The sequence below is a fragment of the Alligator sinensis genome, unplaced genomic scaffold, assembly GCF_000455745.1.
Source record: "Alligator sinensis unplaced genomic scaffold, ASM45574v1 scaffold794_1, whole genome shotgun sequence".
Classification (NCBI taxonomy): domain Eukaryota; kingdom Metazoa; phylum Chordata; order Crocodylia; family Alligatoridae; genus Alligator; species Alligator sinensis.
Window position 1 is genome coordinate 734,729 of NW_005842125.1, and position 17,703 is coordinate 752,431.

A 17,703-nucleotide genomic window follows, 5' to 3' on the forward strand; every position below is an offset into this window, starting at 1 on the left:
ATAGCCGTGAGAAAATGCACCAAGGAAACACCTCGCACACTGCAAGAGAGGTCCTGAACACTTGGTCCCAAAAACAAGCTGAGCGGGCTTTTGGGTTAAGCACTGGCTGAAAGAAGCTGAGTGTTGTGAGCAAGGAATCCACTGCCTGCTAGCGGGGGCTCCATCCCTGCACACACCCCTGTTTTCAGGGAAGCAGGATGTTGTAGATCCTTTTGTACATGAGCAGGGTTGTATCAGAAATACCTGACTCCCTCCTCCCCCATTTCACCTCTTAGTTCAGACACCCCCACCCCACCCCCCCCCCCCCCCCCCCCCTTCACCACCCACCCTCCACAAACAGACCCCCTCCCCCCACCCCCCCACTCTAGCTGAATTTGCATTAACCACTTGGATGAAAAAAAAGAAAGACACAAGACGATTATTTAAAAGCAGAGTTTATTTGGCAGAGACAGAAAAAAATATTCCAGAGCATGCGCATCAAAGCAAGGGTTGGGCCAGAGCCCATGAAATGATGAGCTCACCTGCCGTTGTACTGAGCAGGCTCCTCTCCTTTTTTAAATACACTTTTCAGCCTTGGAGCAGAGACAGAGGCAGAACAGTGCCATTCCCCTATGGGACAAGGAGGCAGAATTGGCACAGGAGCAGAACTGTAACATCCACCCGAGACCACAAACAGAAGCTGAAACACCAAGTGGGCTTCCCCAGGTCCCTGCACATCCTTGGCTGCTCTCCATGAAATCTGGCTACTGCAGTGGGCCCGTCTGCACTGATGTCTGGCTCTGCCAGCATAGCTTCCCTGTCATGGAGAGTTTGGAATCAGACAGGCCACAAGAACTTGACCCTGTGTACATCCCTGTCCTCTCCCAGTCCTTCTTCACTACCGTTCCCTGAGCCTCTTCTTGCCTTTGTGCCTTTGATGGCACTGCCCTGCAGCTGGGCAACATGACTCAGCCTGCTTCTGTTCCTCCTCCAGCCTTTAGCTTAGACTGCTCTTCAGTGCAACCTGCACCCTTCTCCTGATGGGCTCTCACATCTCCTTTGCTCCGGATGATTCCTTTCTTGTTTAGACTGTGAGGCTGGCTGTGGTGCGGAGCGTGCTGATGGGCAAAGAGGTCTGTCCACAGCTGGCTTCTCAGTGCCATATTCTGGCTGCACTGATTCAGCAGTAAAAGGCATCCAGGAGCCCTTACTGCCAGGACAGGTGCCCATGAACTGATTGAACTGATACTGGGCAGAAGGTTGCCAGGGTGGCAGGAGGCAGAATCACTATGGGGAAGTGCTAGAACAGTGTGATCTGACCACTGCCAGGTACTTTAGGTAGGAAATTTCTATTGCAATTGTTTGGAGGAGGGGAGACCATAACGTTTCCTGCAAATTTTCTTGACTTTTTTTTTTACACCAAATAAATGTATTTTTTTAACTAAAATGGTTCCCAGAAGCCACAACGTTTTTTAGTTTTCAGTTTTTAGAAACCAAAAGGGGGGAGGGGTGGTTAATGTTGTCTTCTCTTGAATTTTTTTCTCTTGCTGTTCAACTGCTAGAATATTTTGACAACAAAGATGAAACTTGTCCCTGGAAATGTTAGTTTCTGGTGACAAACCAAATTTTTTTTTATCCATAAAAGAAAAAGTTTGGCTGAGAGCAAGACTGCCAGCTTGCAAGAGAGGGCTGAGCAGTGTGTGAGTGACCATGAGCAACCAGCAACTGGGGCTCCAGGTTCCTGACCCCTTATGGCAGTGCCATAGCCTGCTGCTGGACCGACTGGGCCACCTCCACTTCACCTGCTGGACAGCATGCTGATTAGCATCAGGCTTGGCCCACAGGCACACCACCAGTAGCTGGACAGGACACATGACCTGATCAAGCTGCAGGGCCATTTGTAACTATAGCCATGGAACTCGGTATCCTGCTCAGACTCAACACTAGTCTAACCCGTTCATGGACTCATGGAGCACAGTGGTCAGGGAGCTCTGTATACTGTGCTTCTGCCTTCACCCTGTATCTAGATGGACTGCAAGTACTTTAAAGAAGAGAGCCATCCTTAACACAGTGCCTATGCAGTACCCAAAACAGTCTCTGTGTGCACATCTGTACATACAGTTAATGCACATGAATAAACTTTGGAGCATATTGCTCTGGAGTTTATTTGGGCACAGCCCATGGAGCCTGGTTGGAGCAGGGGACCTGGAGGGGTCAGCCTGCCAGCCCAGAGCTGCTCCAACCAGGCTCCATATGCTGCAGGGGGGCTGGCTGAAGCATGAGGGTGCTTCAGTGCGGGGCTAACCAGTGCGGGGGTAGCTCCTGTGCTGAAGCACCCTTGTGCCTGAACCAGCCACTCCACAGCATGTGGAGCCCAGTTGGAGTAGCCGTGGGCTGGCAGGTTGACCACCCTCGCCACCCCCCAGTCCCCTACCCACCCAGGCTGCTCAGACCAGGCTCCATGTGCTGTGGAGGGGCTGACTGAGGTATGAGGGTGCTTCAGCCCAGGGGCTGCCTGCTGACTAGCCCCACACTGAAGTACCCTGTGCCCCAGCCAGCCAGGGCAATGTCTACATGTGCACTGCTGTGCACAAAAAACTCCATAGTAGGGTAGGACTTGTATTTTACAAGTCCTTCCCTGCTGTGGAGTTTATTAGTTTCATGTGCCCTAATAGGGCTGCATGTGTAGACACCAAGACGTTTACTGCACAGTTAATTAGTCAACTGCATAGTAAACATCTCATGTAAACGCACTCTGTGAGTATCATAGGCACTGCAGTAACACCAAGGTAATACGTACACTGCTTCCAGTGTTGCAGCCCCATGGAAACAACTGCTCTTACTGCCAAACATGTAGGGCACAGGAAAGATGCATTTAATTTCCTTCCATTTCTTTTATTCTTTAACTAAAGGATATACGTTACTGGTCTAGGTTATCAGCATTACTAAGCTGGGAGTGTTTTCACATCAATAACACAGTGAAAATAATTGTGGCTTTGTTATGGCAAAAAAAAAAATTCCTTGCCAATACAATCAGAAGAAAGAAGTGGTAACAGAAATGCTTGTAATGCATTCAGAGTTAACTGATTATTCCAAGCAATCTATTGCACATGCCCGGTACAGCAAGGCGGCTTCATGCAAAAAGTAATAGTTATTAATAACAAATATTATAGTAGCACCTAGAGGCCTCCAACATGATCAGCCCACTCCACTCCCCTGCCCTTGCACCAGGTGCTGTATAGACACAGATGAAGAAACAGTCTCTGCTCTGAGCTATCTGCTCAGTACACAAGGGGAACAGTAGACTGCTCATGCCACAAGTGCCTAGCACTGTGGGTCCCTGATCCAAGCGAGGGTCAGAAGGTGGCACCATCCTACAAGAACCAGCATCAACTCTGCCACGTGGCAGCAAGAGCAGTTGTTCATACAGCTTGAAACAGGCAAAGGGAAACAGGCAAAAGGAAAGTGACAGCAGAACTTCCCAGGACAGCCAAAACAGCTGGGGGGCCTTTGCCAAAAGAGCCAAGGCCCAACCTGTGGTTGTGGGGTTGGCTCTGCCCTGCGCAATTGGGCAGGGGACCCTGCGGGGAGACATCCTTCTCTTTTTCTTTTTTTGACATGTTTGGTATGTCTGGCTTCTGGTCAGGCTAAGGGTCTCATAAATGCAGCTCCTCTCACATGTGAGTCCGCTTTAGTGTTGGGCCCAGGTGACATGTAGAGGAGCTGAGGGGCAAAGAAATGTGACTCCTACTGCAGAGGGTGGAGTGGCAATGCTTCCCAGACCTGGAGGGAAGTTCACTCTGAGGTTCAGATGAAGGCTTTGTGTGTTCCTATCATCACCAACCTAGACTGTCTCTGTCTGCCACTACTGCACCCCTCACCACTGCACTGAGCAGAGATGAATACCTTCCCCCTCCTCCCCCAACTCTTTTTAATGTGTGAGCCATTAACTTGGCAGCTGCACCCTGAGGGGGCATTGCCTGCCTCCAACCCCATGGCCCCAGGCAGGGCTGGAGCACTTGGCTGGCTGGCTGCCCACCTCTCTCATTGCGCTCATTTCTTTTTGAAGAGCTTGCGGAAGGAGCTCCGGAAGCCCCCTTTGGGCTCGTGCCTCGGGTTGTGGTCACTGAAGGATGTTTGTTCATTGTCATCCTTCTGGCAGAACCTGGTGTTGTCTTCTGCATGGAGCTCCTAAAAGGGAAAAGACAATTTAACCAGCGTCCGTAACCTCATGCCCTCGCCATGCTCCCTGCATTGGGGGATGTGGAGGGGGCCAGCCTGCCCTGGTGGGAGGCAAAGTAAAGCCAAGGTGTCCATACAGACTGCCCTGGGACTTACGCCTCATCACCAGGGAGTGCAGGTATCTGAGGGGCCAGGGCAGGGGACAGCAAGGATGAGTTACGTGGTTTGGTGTCATGATAAGTTCAGGCCACTGCTGGGGGTTGACTGTGGCCCTGCTCACCATGTACCCTTCGGAGAGGCCTTGCCAAGCCAGAGGACTCTGAATCCTTTTGCTCACAACATGAAAACTAGTTAAGGGAGGAGGCAGGATCATCCCCCTCCATCTCTGCCTCTTCGCACAGGTGGAGGAGCCTGCCTCCAGCAAGCTCAGGGTGCTGGAAGGAGGTCCCTCCTTGTACTGGAGATGGTGGGTGCTGCTGGCTCTACCGCAGGTAAAGCAGCAGGGCAGGGCAGGGTGGTGGCCAGCTTTCACTGACACAGGGACACTTCTGTGCATGTGTCAGTGGGAGGCCTTTTGCCCAGCCACCAAATGCCATGCACAACTGCCCTGGATGCACCTCTTTTGCCCCAGTTTTGCTCACATGAGCTGAGACAGTGTTGTCTGGGAGCCTTCTACTGCAGGGGGCTTGTTTGCAAGGGGAAAGTGTTCTGAGATGAGGCCAGGTGAGAGTTTGAAGTGCAGGAGCTGATCTGGAGCAACTTCACATGAGTTACTGGGATTGACTTCCCTGTGCAGATAGGCTGTGGGGGTAGGCATTTGCTTCCTGATGCTATGCCCTCCTTTTCAGACAGTTTCCTTTGCTTTCCTGAGAGCTCCCCCTCTCTGTGTGCCACAGCAGGCTCCCACCCCTGTCTCATGCTCTCAGTTCTCCTCCTCATCTGTTTTCCAACCTTGTCTTTCTGCACTCCTATGCTACCCTTTCTCTGGCCCAGAGCTCTCTCTGGTTGCTCCTCCCCCAGCCCCTGCTGGCTTCTGCCAACAGGACCTGGGGGCAGTAGCTCAGTCATTGCTACTCAGTCCACTCCCTGTTCGTCACTATGGTTGGGTGGCTGAAGTCGCCCACTGCCTGGCAGATCCTCCCACAGTTAGGAAGTGCAAACAGCCAGCATCCTCCCTGTGACCCTCAGGGCAGGAAGGGCCTCCCTGTGCCAGCAGGGATAGGAGTGGCACCTGTCCCAGATAAGACCATTGCCCAGGCTGGCACAGGGCTACTGCTATAGATAGAGGAGGTCTGCCCTTGCCACATTCCTACAAAAAACATTCAATCCAATGCCAGACAAGGCATAGCTTGGGGGCCAGGTTGCTCATTGGTGCCAATGGGCTGAGTCCAGATGGAGCTACACTGGTTGACACCAGCTGATGATCTAGCCCCAGCAGCATTGGCTTTTACTTGCACCTGCAGCACAAGCCAGTTACTGGGGTGCCACCCTTTTCTTCAAGGGCTTTGTTTCATTATAACCAACCCAGCTTCAGCCAAGTGCTTGCTACATGGAGTGCCAAGCATGGGGAGGAGGGTGGAGTGTGGCATTTTGGCGACAGGGACTGGGGCGATGATAGTGAGAGGCCCAGGGAGGGATCCGTTTGCTAAGGCGGCCTCCAAGCTTAAACTCGTCAAAACGCCTACCCTGGACCCATGGCGGCTGCCTTACAAACTGGCCTCTGTGTGCATGTGGGGTGTGGTGCACTATGCGTGCGCAGGAGCAGGCTTTGCCCGTACAAATCTGGAAGCTAGTTTGGCTTGTGCTCCCCTAGCTGCATCCCAGCTTCTGCTGCTGCGGCAGCATTTTGCTTTTCACTTTAGCCTCCTTACTTCCAAGAAGCTCTGCTTTTCACCCGGTCCTCTCTGTGGGGGGAAGTAGCTCCTCTGGGAGCTCCTAGATGAAACGGTTATCACGTGAGGCTGCACGCTTCTCTCCGGCTTCTGCTGCAGCCGACTACCACTGCTGCTCCTGGTACTGTACAGCCTTGTACTCACGCCCTCTGCACTCCGAGGCAGCTCCTTCAGAGACCTGCTCAGCTGCTTGCCTTTGCTGTGAAATGCTTCACGCTTGTACGTGCTGCTGCTGACAGGGGCACAGTTCTTGGGTAGTGGCTGCACTGTGTGCTCGGTCCTCTCCGGTTCCACTGTGAAGTTCACTGGCCTCAGAAAGCAAATGTCCAAGCTGGACTCGGAGGAGGCTGGAGAGCAGTTCTCAAATAGGGCAAGGTTTTGGAAGGTCTCATCTTCGTAGGGCCCTGGCAGGGTGAACACTTCTCCCCCATAGTCAAACTCCTCGTAGCTTGGCATGAAGCTGCGGGCATCCTGCAGCAGCTCAGCAGAGGTCCTGGCAGGTCGTTCAACATTTGCCATGGGTTCAGCTGGGGGTGTTTCGTACTCCATCTCTGGGATGGCTTGCAGGGTGGCAGTGAGGGCCTTGAGCTCCTGCTCTGTGAACTGTGAGGAGGCCAGGAGATTCTCAGGTCTCTCATGCTTTCTCCCTTCTACTTCCCACTCAGGGGCCTTTACAGCTGAGATGTTCTCCATCATGGTGTGCTGGGGCTTCTTCATCTGTGGCATCAGGTGCCTTGGGGAGGAGGAGGAGGAGGAAATACTATGAAGTACAAACATCCTGGCAGGCCCAGCCCAGCCCCTCCCATGTTGTCTTCACCCTCAAATGCAGGGCATGAGAGGCACAGCAGGAAAAACTGATGCACCCAGGTTACCAGGATGGGAATCCCCATTGTAATGGTAATGGATACACCCAACAAGGATCAAACCCAGTGATCCCTGCTCATGTCAGCAGAGCACTACCACCTTGCCAGTGCTGTGTCTCCTTGAACAATCATTCTGGGTGCTTCTCTATCCCACTCCCTCCCTTTCTTTTCAAGGGCATCCAGGACTGTGCATGTGGGGGATGAGCCCATCCTGGCCCCTGCTCCATTGGAGAGCTGTGGAAAATCCCCTTGCTATGCGGAATGAGTGGGGTCCCTCTTGCAGAAGGTGCATTGTAATGGACCTGGTCAACACCTCATGGGTAGATGGAGGCAGGGACAGGAAAGCAGCCTCAGACCCTGCCCAGCTCTGCCTTCCCCCTCTGCCCCTAACTCATGGGACAGGAAGAGAGAGAACTTGCATAGTGTTAATAGGTTAGCAACTGGCTCCCCCTCCTAGCTGGAAGGGGTAGCTCCTTCAAGCACACATACATAGGCAAACACAATGGGGTGGAGGCCTGGTCTGCACTAGAAACACTCTCTGCCAGACCTCTCATTGGCCAACAGCCCCTATAGCACTCCATTGTTGGAGCACGTCCAAGCTGGCATCACGCTGATGTGACTCTGTGGCGCCTGAGGCCTCATGTTTCTTTGTTCAAGCCATGGGAAAGCTGGGGCTTGCCAGATTGTGCCATATTTGTGCATGGTCATATACAGACAGCTGGAGACCAAAGGCAACATCTGGTGGCCAAACTCCGCAGCACAGAGGAGATTCTGGTGATTTGAAGGCATGTTCAATTTTCAAGTGCAATTTTTTCCTCTGCTGGGGCTGCCCACATGGCCCCATTATTTGCATCTGCTGAAACCACTGCACTCACTGGGCCACAGCCAGCATTTGAGGTTAAGTAACAGCACAAGCACCCAGGGAGGGATTTTGAAATGCCACAAATCTATCCCTGGCAATTTTTTCCCTTTTCATAAGGCTTTGGGACACGAGCTTGGTACTAACCCCAAGCAGATCTTGAACATCTAGCACTCAGTCAGCAGCCAGCACAGCTAACCTATTCATCAGCTTGGGTCTTCCAGAGTGACTCCTACTACTTAGGTTCCCAACCCACCCGGCTAGAACTCAAAGGATACAGCTGCACGTTTTTTGTGGAAAATCCCAAACATTTTCTATAAAAAAAATTTACAAAAAATTTCCAATAAATGAAAAATCACTGCTGTTCCAAACCCAGGGACTAAATGTCACCATGTTTTCTTCCATACAATAGATATGAGCCCAGAAGGCCCAAAGGTATCATTTAGACCAGATCAGAGGACTATGCCACAGGGACTCCTATGTCCAGCTCAGAGCTGCCATCTGAACCACAGGCCTTTTGGAAAGACACCACCAGATTACAGGCTCCCTAACTAGACCAGAGTGTACTGTATTTCCCCACCATTTGACCAGTCCTTCCACTAGCCTCTGCTCCCCAAATGGCCTGCAATTTCCCAACTACAAAATATGTAAACCCTTCTTGATTCTTGACAGCCATTGTTAGCCAATCAGCATGTCAGAATTCACATGCAATCACTGCATTACATGCTGCCCCCATCTCTGAGTGCTGCATAAAGAGAACCTCCCACTCAGACTCACTATCCTGTGCCCTCAATAACTTCCATTGAGAAAGCATGGCAACCTTCGTCACATGGCACAAAGGTGTCAGATTCCTCCCTGTAGGCAGGCACCAGGGCAGCCAGGCTCCTGGTGCAGGCTTGGCTCTTTCTGGTAACGATCGGTTGCTGCCCTAACCCAGTGGGACTGTGTGCAGCTGGAGATATGCTGCAATCTACGTCGCTGGCCATCCCAGTCTGGCAGTAGGCTTACGGGGCTGTTGTGCTCGCCAAGGGGGTGGGTGGGAACGGCTGCATGGCCTCTTCGGAGTGGATCCCGCTGTCCCGGAGAGATGTGGCGCTGGGTGTCGGAGATACTTCCTGGCTGGCGCTGGAAGCCAGACCTTTGTATAACTTAACCAAGGACGACCTAGGGGAATGGAAATTCATCGCCATTAAAGAGAGGAGGCAGGGAATGGGCAAGCAAGTGAGCCCCACCAGAGCTGAGCGAGTGGCACATTGTTAAAGAACACTGTCCCATCACAGGCTACTACTCCAGGGTTGGCTTGCCCTGGGCTCAGCCTCACAAGGGAAGATGGATTTGTGTGCAAGGCCCTGATTTAGGATGCAGGTGACCAGGGGTTGCTTGCTGGCTCTGCCACTAACTCCATGTGTGACTGTGCACATTATTCTGTGTCTCCACTCCCCATCTATGACACAAGGATGATGCTACTCCCTGTGCTTTGTCCATTTAACTTGTGAGGTCCTCAGGGCATTTTTCATGCCAAATCAGCAGGCAGTGGCTAAAGCCTGCTCCACGCACACCTTCCTCCTGCCTTGCTGAATGCTTGTCTCTATCTGACATCTGCCACTGGCAGCAGATTTTTCTAGTGCAGACCAGGCCTCTGAGAACAAAGGATCAACAAAACAAAGGAGCTCCCTTTCCTTCTTAGAACTGCCTGGAAGTGGCTGCTCCGAGTGGGAGAAGTGAGTGTGAGAGTGCTCCCCAATGGTGCAAAGGCCCCCTCCCAGAACTGGGCCCTGCATTTTCAGCCAATCTGACCCATCTTCCCGGGGAGTGCAAGGACACATCCAGGGCCCAGACTTACTTCTTAAGCTTCTTCCGCTTCTGGATGAGCAGGTCTTCATTGCACTGGAAGAGGAGGCTGTAGTGTGAGATGAAGACCCGAAGACGCTGCACACACACTAGGAGCAGGTAGTAATCAGGGTGCTCTTGCTCTGTGAACTTCAAGACGTTCTGGGACACAGAGGAGAGTCGGTGGTGTGAGTGGCATAAATGCTCTGCTATGGCTCCGGGCTCACTCTTAGGATAAGCCAGCTCCACCATGGCTCTGCTTATGTACCATGGGGGTTCTGGGGCTGGAGGTGTGATAGGCCCAATTAATTAAGGGCTGGCCCCTCAAGGGCTCATCTACACTCCTCCAGTGGCAGGTCTTTGTGAGGGCAGGGCTGAGCATGTCCCATTCTCCCGCACCCACTGACATGGCTCTATACCTGGGAACAGGTCAATGAGGCTGCTTCAAGCTCATCCCTGTGCACCTGCTCCTGAGCCCTTGGTCTCCCAATGGCAAGCTCCCCAGTCTGGAGTGCATCAGCAGATAGTAGCTGGGGAGGGTACACTCAGCCCTGTCCTCATTGAGGCCCCCCACTGCTATGGTGCACCCAAGCCCTCATGAGCTAGCTTAATGCATGGGTAACCAACACCATGCAACCCCCAACTTGGCCCTAGCAGGACACTTCTTGCTACTCTCCCTTGGAGCTTACCTCAGCTGAAACATTTAGTTAATGATGAGTCAGCCACAAGGGCTGTCTCAAGACCAAGGTCCCGAATCACCTTTGCTGCGATCATGCTGTAGTGTGCAGGATGAGCATGGGGTTGAACACGCCTCCCCCAGACAAAGCCCCTTGTGTCAAGAGACCCGGAGCCCAGCTCTCTGTGCTGCTGCTTTTACAGAGGTTTCTCTGCACGTGCTCTTGTTTGGGTGCCGACTCCCGCCCCTCTGGACTGTGTCCACTCTCATGAACAAGAGGGCAGAATGCTTTCTCCTGTGTTACCTCACTACAGGGTCCAGGGGACTCAACTGTGCTCTTTGGCCTGGTCCCAAGCATAGGGTGCCCTGTGAGCTGTTCTCCCAGGACCTACACTTCTGAGACACAATCCTGGCCCTGTCTTGCTATGCCTGTCCCAAATTACTGTACTACTTTCCACACTGTGAGCAGCAGCATGGGGATGGCGGGAAGGAGGCTAGACCATGTCCATTTTCCCACAGCCAACTTTGAGGTAAAGCAACTAACTTTGAACCAGAAACCAACCAGGAAGCCAACTGGGTACATTTTTTTTTTGACCTTGTGACAAAAGGCCATCTTAAGGGACTCTCTGGGGACACTGGGATGTAATCCTGAAATTCAAGGCCAGCCCAGAACATTTGGATGGGCTGGTCTTTCTATTCTCACCTACCCCCTTTTTAAATAGCAAGTGGGCGAGTGGCTTCCTTGCTCCTGTGTGCCTGAATGTGAGGCCTGTGTAGCTTGCCTAGTGGTGCACAGGTACCTCTTGCCCTTTCTATGGGCACACAGGCTGTGTCACAACCTGGTCCAGACCTGGGGACAATGTTAAATATCGCACATGGAGAGGCCCTGCCCTTTGTCCCACAGCTCAGAGGAAAGGATGTCCACAGTAGCGAGCTGTAGGGTAGGGGAGGGAATGTCCCATCGACTCCTTAATAGTGGTGCCCTTCTGCCTTCTCCCCTGTTGTCCATTCTTCCTGTCTCTCCTAGGGGACAGCTGGGCTCATGTCACAACAAGGTAGATAGAGGTTGGACAGTAGTAAAAGCCTTCTAGCTGAAGGACAGCTAAGCACTGCAGCAGGGGACTAAGGGAGGTGGTGGGACCCCCATAGCTGGAGGAGCAGCTGCCAGGTATGATTGATCAGGTCTTGGGACTGGGGGTTTGGTTATGTGCCCTCTTGAGGCCCCAGCCACCCTGTCTGCTGTGATTCCATGAAACACAAACCACTAGACACAATATCACCGCAAGTGAGTGCAGGGTAACAGCACCCTGCTCTGCAGATTGAGAAGCTCCGATAGGTGCTAACCCATCCAGACAGTGCTCATGCTACAGCTGGGATTGGAGCAGAGGGTAAGAGCTGGGCAGAAATTTGCCCTCTGAGCAGTCTCACCAGGGAATGGCAGTTTGTTGAGCTTAAAATGTTTCATGTCTACCACCTCAGGTTTGACAGTCTTTCACTGAACCCAAGGCAGTGAACAGTGAGGTAGGGGGAGTGACTGGGGCAGCTCCAAGTGCCATCTTTGAGGGAGGAGAGGAGTGCAAAAATAACCACCATCACAGCTGGCCACACCACTGTGGCTGGTAACATAGTACTGGCACTGGCACTGCTCTGTGCAGACCCACTACCCAAGCAGCAGAATTGCCCTGCTACATCTCTGGCTGTGAAAGCCTGGATGTACTGGAAAGGGCTCAGAGCAGCTCTGAGGCTGTCTGTACCGAGCACTGGCCAGGGAGACTCAAGTCCACAAGAAATGCTGAGAATGGCTGGGGCACGCGGGGGGCGGTTATTATCTGATAACGGTTTCACCAAATTTTGACAAAGTGACATTTCCCATAAGCTGGAAGCGCTGCTTCTCAACCTGCTCTCTCCGGGAGACCTTTCCTTCCAGGTTCATGCTAAGGCACTAGGCCATGCTGTTGGCAGCCACTCAGTTGCAGGTGACTGGCTGTTCTCTCCTGCAGGCCCAGCTCCAGCCATCTGCGCAGTCCCCACAAACATGTGCTGGCCTGGCTCTTTCACTGAGAGGACATTGAAGCTGTGCATTTTCCCAGCTACAAAGGCTGGCCCAGGGTGGGGAAATTCATATGAGAGTTTGAGGAAGTCATCAGTCCTGATGATGGCTTCCACTTCCATGGCTTCCAGGTCAGGAAAGGGCCCATAGGTTTGGCCAAATGGCCCAGCACTGGGCAGGCCCCAGTGTCCTCCGCTGGGTTAGGCAACATCAGGTTCAGCATTGATGCCAAGTGTTATCCTTACAGTGTGCAAGGCCAAGACCGAGAATATGCCTATCAGGAAGTCTTACCTGTAAGTGAATAAGATATTCAGGGATACGCTGGACTATATGAAAGAAGAGTATGTAGAGATCAGACTTAATTTCTTCTTCCACCTGAGTTGGAAAAAGAAGGTTTAGAGTTACTACAGCATGGAAAGTAGGTGCATTTCCCAGCAGCTTTTGGTATTTATTGAATGTTGTACAGGAAGCAGTCACTGCAGTCCACAGCGATATGCTAAGTGAAGGGCAATACTGGATGATAATAATCCCAGTATGTAAACTCTTTCCTCCCACTGACAACAGTCACGTATGCATGTAGTTCCACAGATCTGTATGACATTGCCTGAGATGTAAGGTACTACTTACCTACACAGGGACATTCAGGAGAGTTAATCCAAGTGATCTAAAGGTGTGGATTTAAAGTGGATTACCTAACGAGCATTATGTCCCTGCACATACTCTTATTCAGAATTAAAGTGACTTTAACTTTAATTCTGAATAAGCATGTCCCCACAGGGATTTAATGTGTTTTAACCAGTCCATTTTAAAAATTAGTTTGGATTCACTTTCCTGAGTGTCCCTGTATAGATAAGCCCTGAGTAGGAGTCAGGATAGGCAGATCTGGCCTTTTGAGAAAGCCTATCTGCCTTGGGTTAGACCAGAGTACTTAGAGCCAATTGAGGTACTCACACTGCTGGACCCCTTTCAATTGCAAAGTGGGTCTGGCAGCATTGCTGTCTCAGTGAAGAGGCATAAAAAATGGTGTATCCATTTTCTTAGATCCTCCCCAAGAATCTGATCTACACAGGAGAATTTTCTGGAATGTTTGTTTGCCAATATTAGTCCAGTTGACATTAAGGATGTCCAGTTGATCAGGCCATTTGACATTGAGGACATTGAGGATATGATTTCATTCATGTGCATGACAGTGATGGCATTGGACAGCTGCTTTTGATAACTCAGAGTAACCAATCAATTAGCAAAGTTGTCAGTCAGGAACAGATGATAACAGAAGGATCAGATTAGCTAGGAAGGCCCGTTATAGGAAAAACTTGGCAAGAGGAAAACTATGGAAAGTGTGATGATGCCATGGGATCTGTTTTGGTGAGTGGTGGAACTGGGTGGGGATGTCAGTGGGCAGGCAGATGCAGGATAGTTTGTATTGCGAAGTGGGGTCATCCACAAGCAAAGCAGAAAAAGTGAGGGTGTAGGGGAGGAGCAGCAAATTATGAAAACATGGAGAATTTCCCTAGGCAACCAAGATGCAATTAGTGTTATGACTGTTCATTTGAAAAGTGCTTTTGGCTGCTGAGGTCTAAAGACAGTCACTAACTTGTGCTTAATGGCATCAAAAACTTGCTCCAGGATGAGCTAGGATCTCACTACCATCTTGAACCCTGAATTCCTAGAAAAAATTCTAGGAGTCCATTAATAGCAGACATGACAAGCAGCTATTCTCTAAGGTCAGGGATGGGTGCTAACTGCAGGCTCACAATGGGCAGTGATAAATGTGTGTGTGATGGTTCATGCATCTGTGACTGTGGCGGTAAGAGTGTGCATACCTCCTTCAGAATCACCACATGGATCAGCGAGATGCATTCGGGGAGGTCCCTCAGGTACGCAACGTAGTAGTCCAAGAAATTGTTCTGGGAAACAGATGTAGAAATGCTCAACTTCAGTGTTTTGCCAGGATGGTGACTTAGAAAGGGGTTTGCTGTGGGCTCTGAGGTGCAGAGGTAGGAGCATAAGAGCACATGAAGGAAAAGCAAAGCAGCTGGGTAAGTTAGGCTCCTGTCCATACACAGGCCTACAAGCCAGTTTGATCAAGCATAATGGTAGCACGGGGCCTATCCATGTGCGATAGACATGAGGATGGCAAATCCAGCTACATGTGACAACTTATTTGTAGTGTGGTATGAACCAGGCCGCTGGTGTGCAAGGCATTAGCGCCCACACTTCAGCCTCCTAGAAAGCCTAGAACACAATTGCTTGTCATCATGTTAACACCACTCCTGGGTTATGTAGGGCAGGCGCTCAACCAGGAGGAGTCTGCTTGGGTGCTGCAGGCAGCACCTGAGCTGTATCCATGCTGGGAGACATCCTGTTTATAGCCTGGCTGAGAGCTCCTGAGCGGTGTCACTAGGGCTGGAACCCCACTCAGGCCCCCACCTGCCTGGGGTTATGAGAGTGCCCAGCGTTTCCATGGCTGATAACAGGGCACAGTTCCATTGGCCTGTGCTAGGTGTGGGCAAAATACAGCCGGATGCAGCCCACCAATTGATTGTATCCAGCCTAAGGCTGTCCCATGGCACTCTGCATGGGGTGAAGCCCCGCTTACACCCACGCAGGGCAGCCTGCACCACACTCCTGGCCACATCCACCCCATGTCCACCAATGGCACCGCCCTGGCCCTGGCCAGCATGTACAGCTTCCCAGTGGGGCTGCTCCTGCAGCTGCCTGAGTATTGCTCAGCTCTCTCCAGCAGCTCCTCCTCCTCCTGCCCCAACTGTGCTGCACCAGGCAGGGGGGAAGCTGCAGCCAGGCAGCTCCTGCCCCAGAGTGTGGAGCTCCAGCTCTTGTTTCCAGCCAGCTTCCACCCACGAGTAGCCACCTGTGGGCAGCCGGGAGCTGGAGTTGGAGCTGGAGCTCCATGTGCTGGGGCAGGAGCTGCCAGGCTGCAGCTTCCCCCTGGCCTGGAGTGGTGCAGCAGGGGCAGGAGGAGGAGGAGGAGAAGCTGATGGACGTCGGGGAAGCCAAGCAGTACCCAAGCAGCTGCAGCAGCAGTAGGAGCAGCCCCTCAGGAACCTGTGCATGCTGGCCAGGGCTGGGCGGCAGTGTGGCACGGGCTGCATCAGGCAGAAGTAGAAGGGGCAGAGCGCCATGGGGGCAGTTGTGGGCCAGATGGAGGTGGAATGCACCTGTATTGCATCGCCTGGATGAGCTCTTGATTTTTAGTATATAATTTATTTTTTATCTATACTTTGTAAAAATCACATCTTCTGGAATATTTTATGTGTGCACCCGTCAACAGCTCATCAAAACTACTTAAGTGGCCTGCCAGCTGAAATAATTGCCTACCCTTGACCTATGCAGACCAACCACACAGCACAAATACAGTGGTCTCAGCAAGGAGGCGCATGAGGGTTAAGGACTTGCTCAGATACCCAGAGAAAGTCAAGGTCAGAACAAAGAACAAAATCCAAGTTTCCTGGCTCTTGGCACTATTCTGATCCCACTAGAGCACAATGTCCTCCTACCCCATCTCTGGCCATGTCCAGACATGAAGGGGTATGTGCCTGCAGTGGCACAAATTGCTGCAGTGCACAATCCTGCACATGTGCTTCATTGTGGGACATATTGTCCTGCAACAGGAAAACTGCCTTTGCCCAGCTCCTCCCAGCTTTTCAGCCAGGCAGAGCTGGAAGTTGGGGCCAGCGCAAGTGCTGGCCCCAGCAGTCTTATCTGGTGGCCTAGAGCAGCAGAGGCACAGGTCAAGTAACACATAGGCATGGCCAGCATCCAGAATATTGCTCTGCATGGTCTAGCCTCTGTCTGCAGGTGCACGCTTGTTGCACATGCATTGCACTGCTTTTTAATCCAGTGGGGGTTCTTGCTACTAAAAAATCCCAATAGCTAATTTTGGCCCTGCACTGCAAATTTGCAGCACGGCGCACATTTTAATGTTTACCACGTGCAATCTGCAGTGCCACAAAGAGGTTTACAGTGCCACAAACTGCACATGCCTGCACATTTGGATGCGCCCTCTGTGTCTTCGTGACAACCCAACCACACATGTACTGTCCAGGCCTCTGGCTACCACCCCTCACCTGACACAGCAGACTGGGCCAAAACGAAAAGCAGATGATTTTCACACTCTCATGCACATTCAATCTGGGGCTCAGGACAGAAGCAAGGCAAAACTCTTATTTACATTACTGCAGCGGAAGTTGAATTAAACCTTTTTACAGTGGGAGTGGTGCTAGCTGCCATTGCTTCAGGGACATATTTGAAGCAGGCAAGCTTTTTCTCAGAGTAAGAGCTAAAAATGCAGGACTCACTGCTCAGATCACAGGCCACATGCAAGGCTAGTCAGGAGCAGATCTGTGTGGTCAGAATGTTTTTTTTCTGGGGGCTGAATGTAAAGGCAGGGGGCTGTGTATTGCTTTGGTTAAAGTGTGCTAGTATGCCTCCGGGGAGAAGCTGCCAGAAGAGGAGGCAAGCAGCAGAAAAGGCAAGGAGATATGAGACATGTGGCCCTTGAGTAAGTCCAAAGGGAACCTTTACACGAGCAGCGAGGCTGCTTTGATGCACTGTAATTACAACGTGTTGGAGCAGACTCGATTAATCTGCAGACTCAAGTCTGCTCAATTAATTGAGCCTGCTGGAGCATGGTAATTACCATTCCAGCATCTTGTGCATCAGTGTCCCTGCACTGAAAAATGGCAGTGGGGGTGCTTTAACTAAAACTTGTTCTACGAACTTTAGTTAAAGCGCTCCCGCCACTATTTCTTAGTGTGGGGATGCTGATATACCAGACACTTCAGGTACTTTAATTAGAACAGCTCTAATTAAAGCACCCCCACCCCCCACTCCCAGAGCACCTATATAAATGCCTGAAGAGAGCTTTTGGGGCAGACTACTGGCTGAAAAGAGATTGGAATTGTGAGCAACACAACTGCAGGCCTATTCACAGCCACTCTTCCCGGGCTCTCAAGGATGGTGCAAAGTCCACAGCCCAAGTGCATAACAGCATCTGATGCTCATGACTTCAGAGCAAAACAGATATGAATGCAATAGGTTTGGCTGGTGTTCAGGTATGTGTAGTGCAGGGGTTCTCAGCCTTTTTAGACTCGCACTCTTTGCAAATCTGCAGAATTTAGCAGTACCCCTCATTTCAGACACTAATATACATGTAATATGAATAGTATAATATAAATATTATAGTATTAATGTTATTAATTAATGCAATTAATTAATTGTATTACTATATTATATTATCATACAAAAGGTAATGTAAGTATAACAGTCACCCCTTTGGGTTGCACCTCCCCACCAACTGTGCCTGGCCCCATGCACATCTGCTCCCAGCACAGCATCTGGACTCCCTACAC

The 17,703-nt window shown here is 51.3% G+C and overlaps 1 protein-coding gene across 3 annotated transcripts in view; it reads right to left on the reverse strand.

Moving 5' to 3' along the window:
* Window positions 1-4,032: 4,032 nt before the first annotated feature.
* Window positions 4,033-17,703, reverse strand: part of ARHGEF33 (Rho guanine nucleotide exchange factor 33) — a 31,117-nt gene continuing 17,446 nt past the window's right edge. For 2 of the 3 annotated variants that reach the window (XM_014520530.1, XM_014520529.1), the window contains exons 8-13: window positions 14,155-14,238; window positions 12,623-12,706; window positions 9,619-9,767; window positions 8,784-8,939; window positions 6,033-6,786; window positions 4,033-4,170 (exon numbers count right to left, since the gene is read on the reverse strand). In XM_014520530.1, coding sequence (XP_014376016.1) covers window positions 4,033-4,170; window positions 6,033-6,786; window positions 8,784-8,939; window positions 9,619-9,767; window positions 12,623-12,706; window positions 14,155-14,238 — 1,365 coding nt within the window. The remainder of the gene's footprint in view (window positions 4,171-6,032; window positions 6,787-8,783; window positions 8,940-9,618; window positions 9,768-12,622; window positions 12,707-14,154; window positions 14,239-17,703) is intronic. The other variant, XM_014520531.1, reaches the window with a different exon arrangement.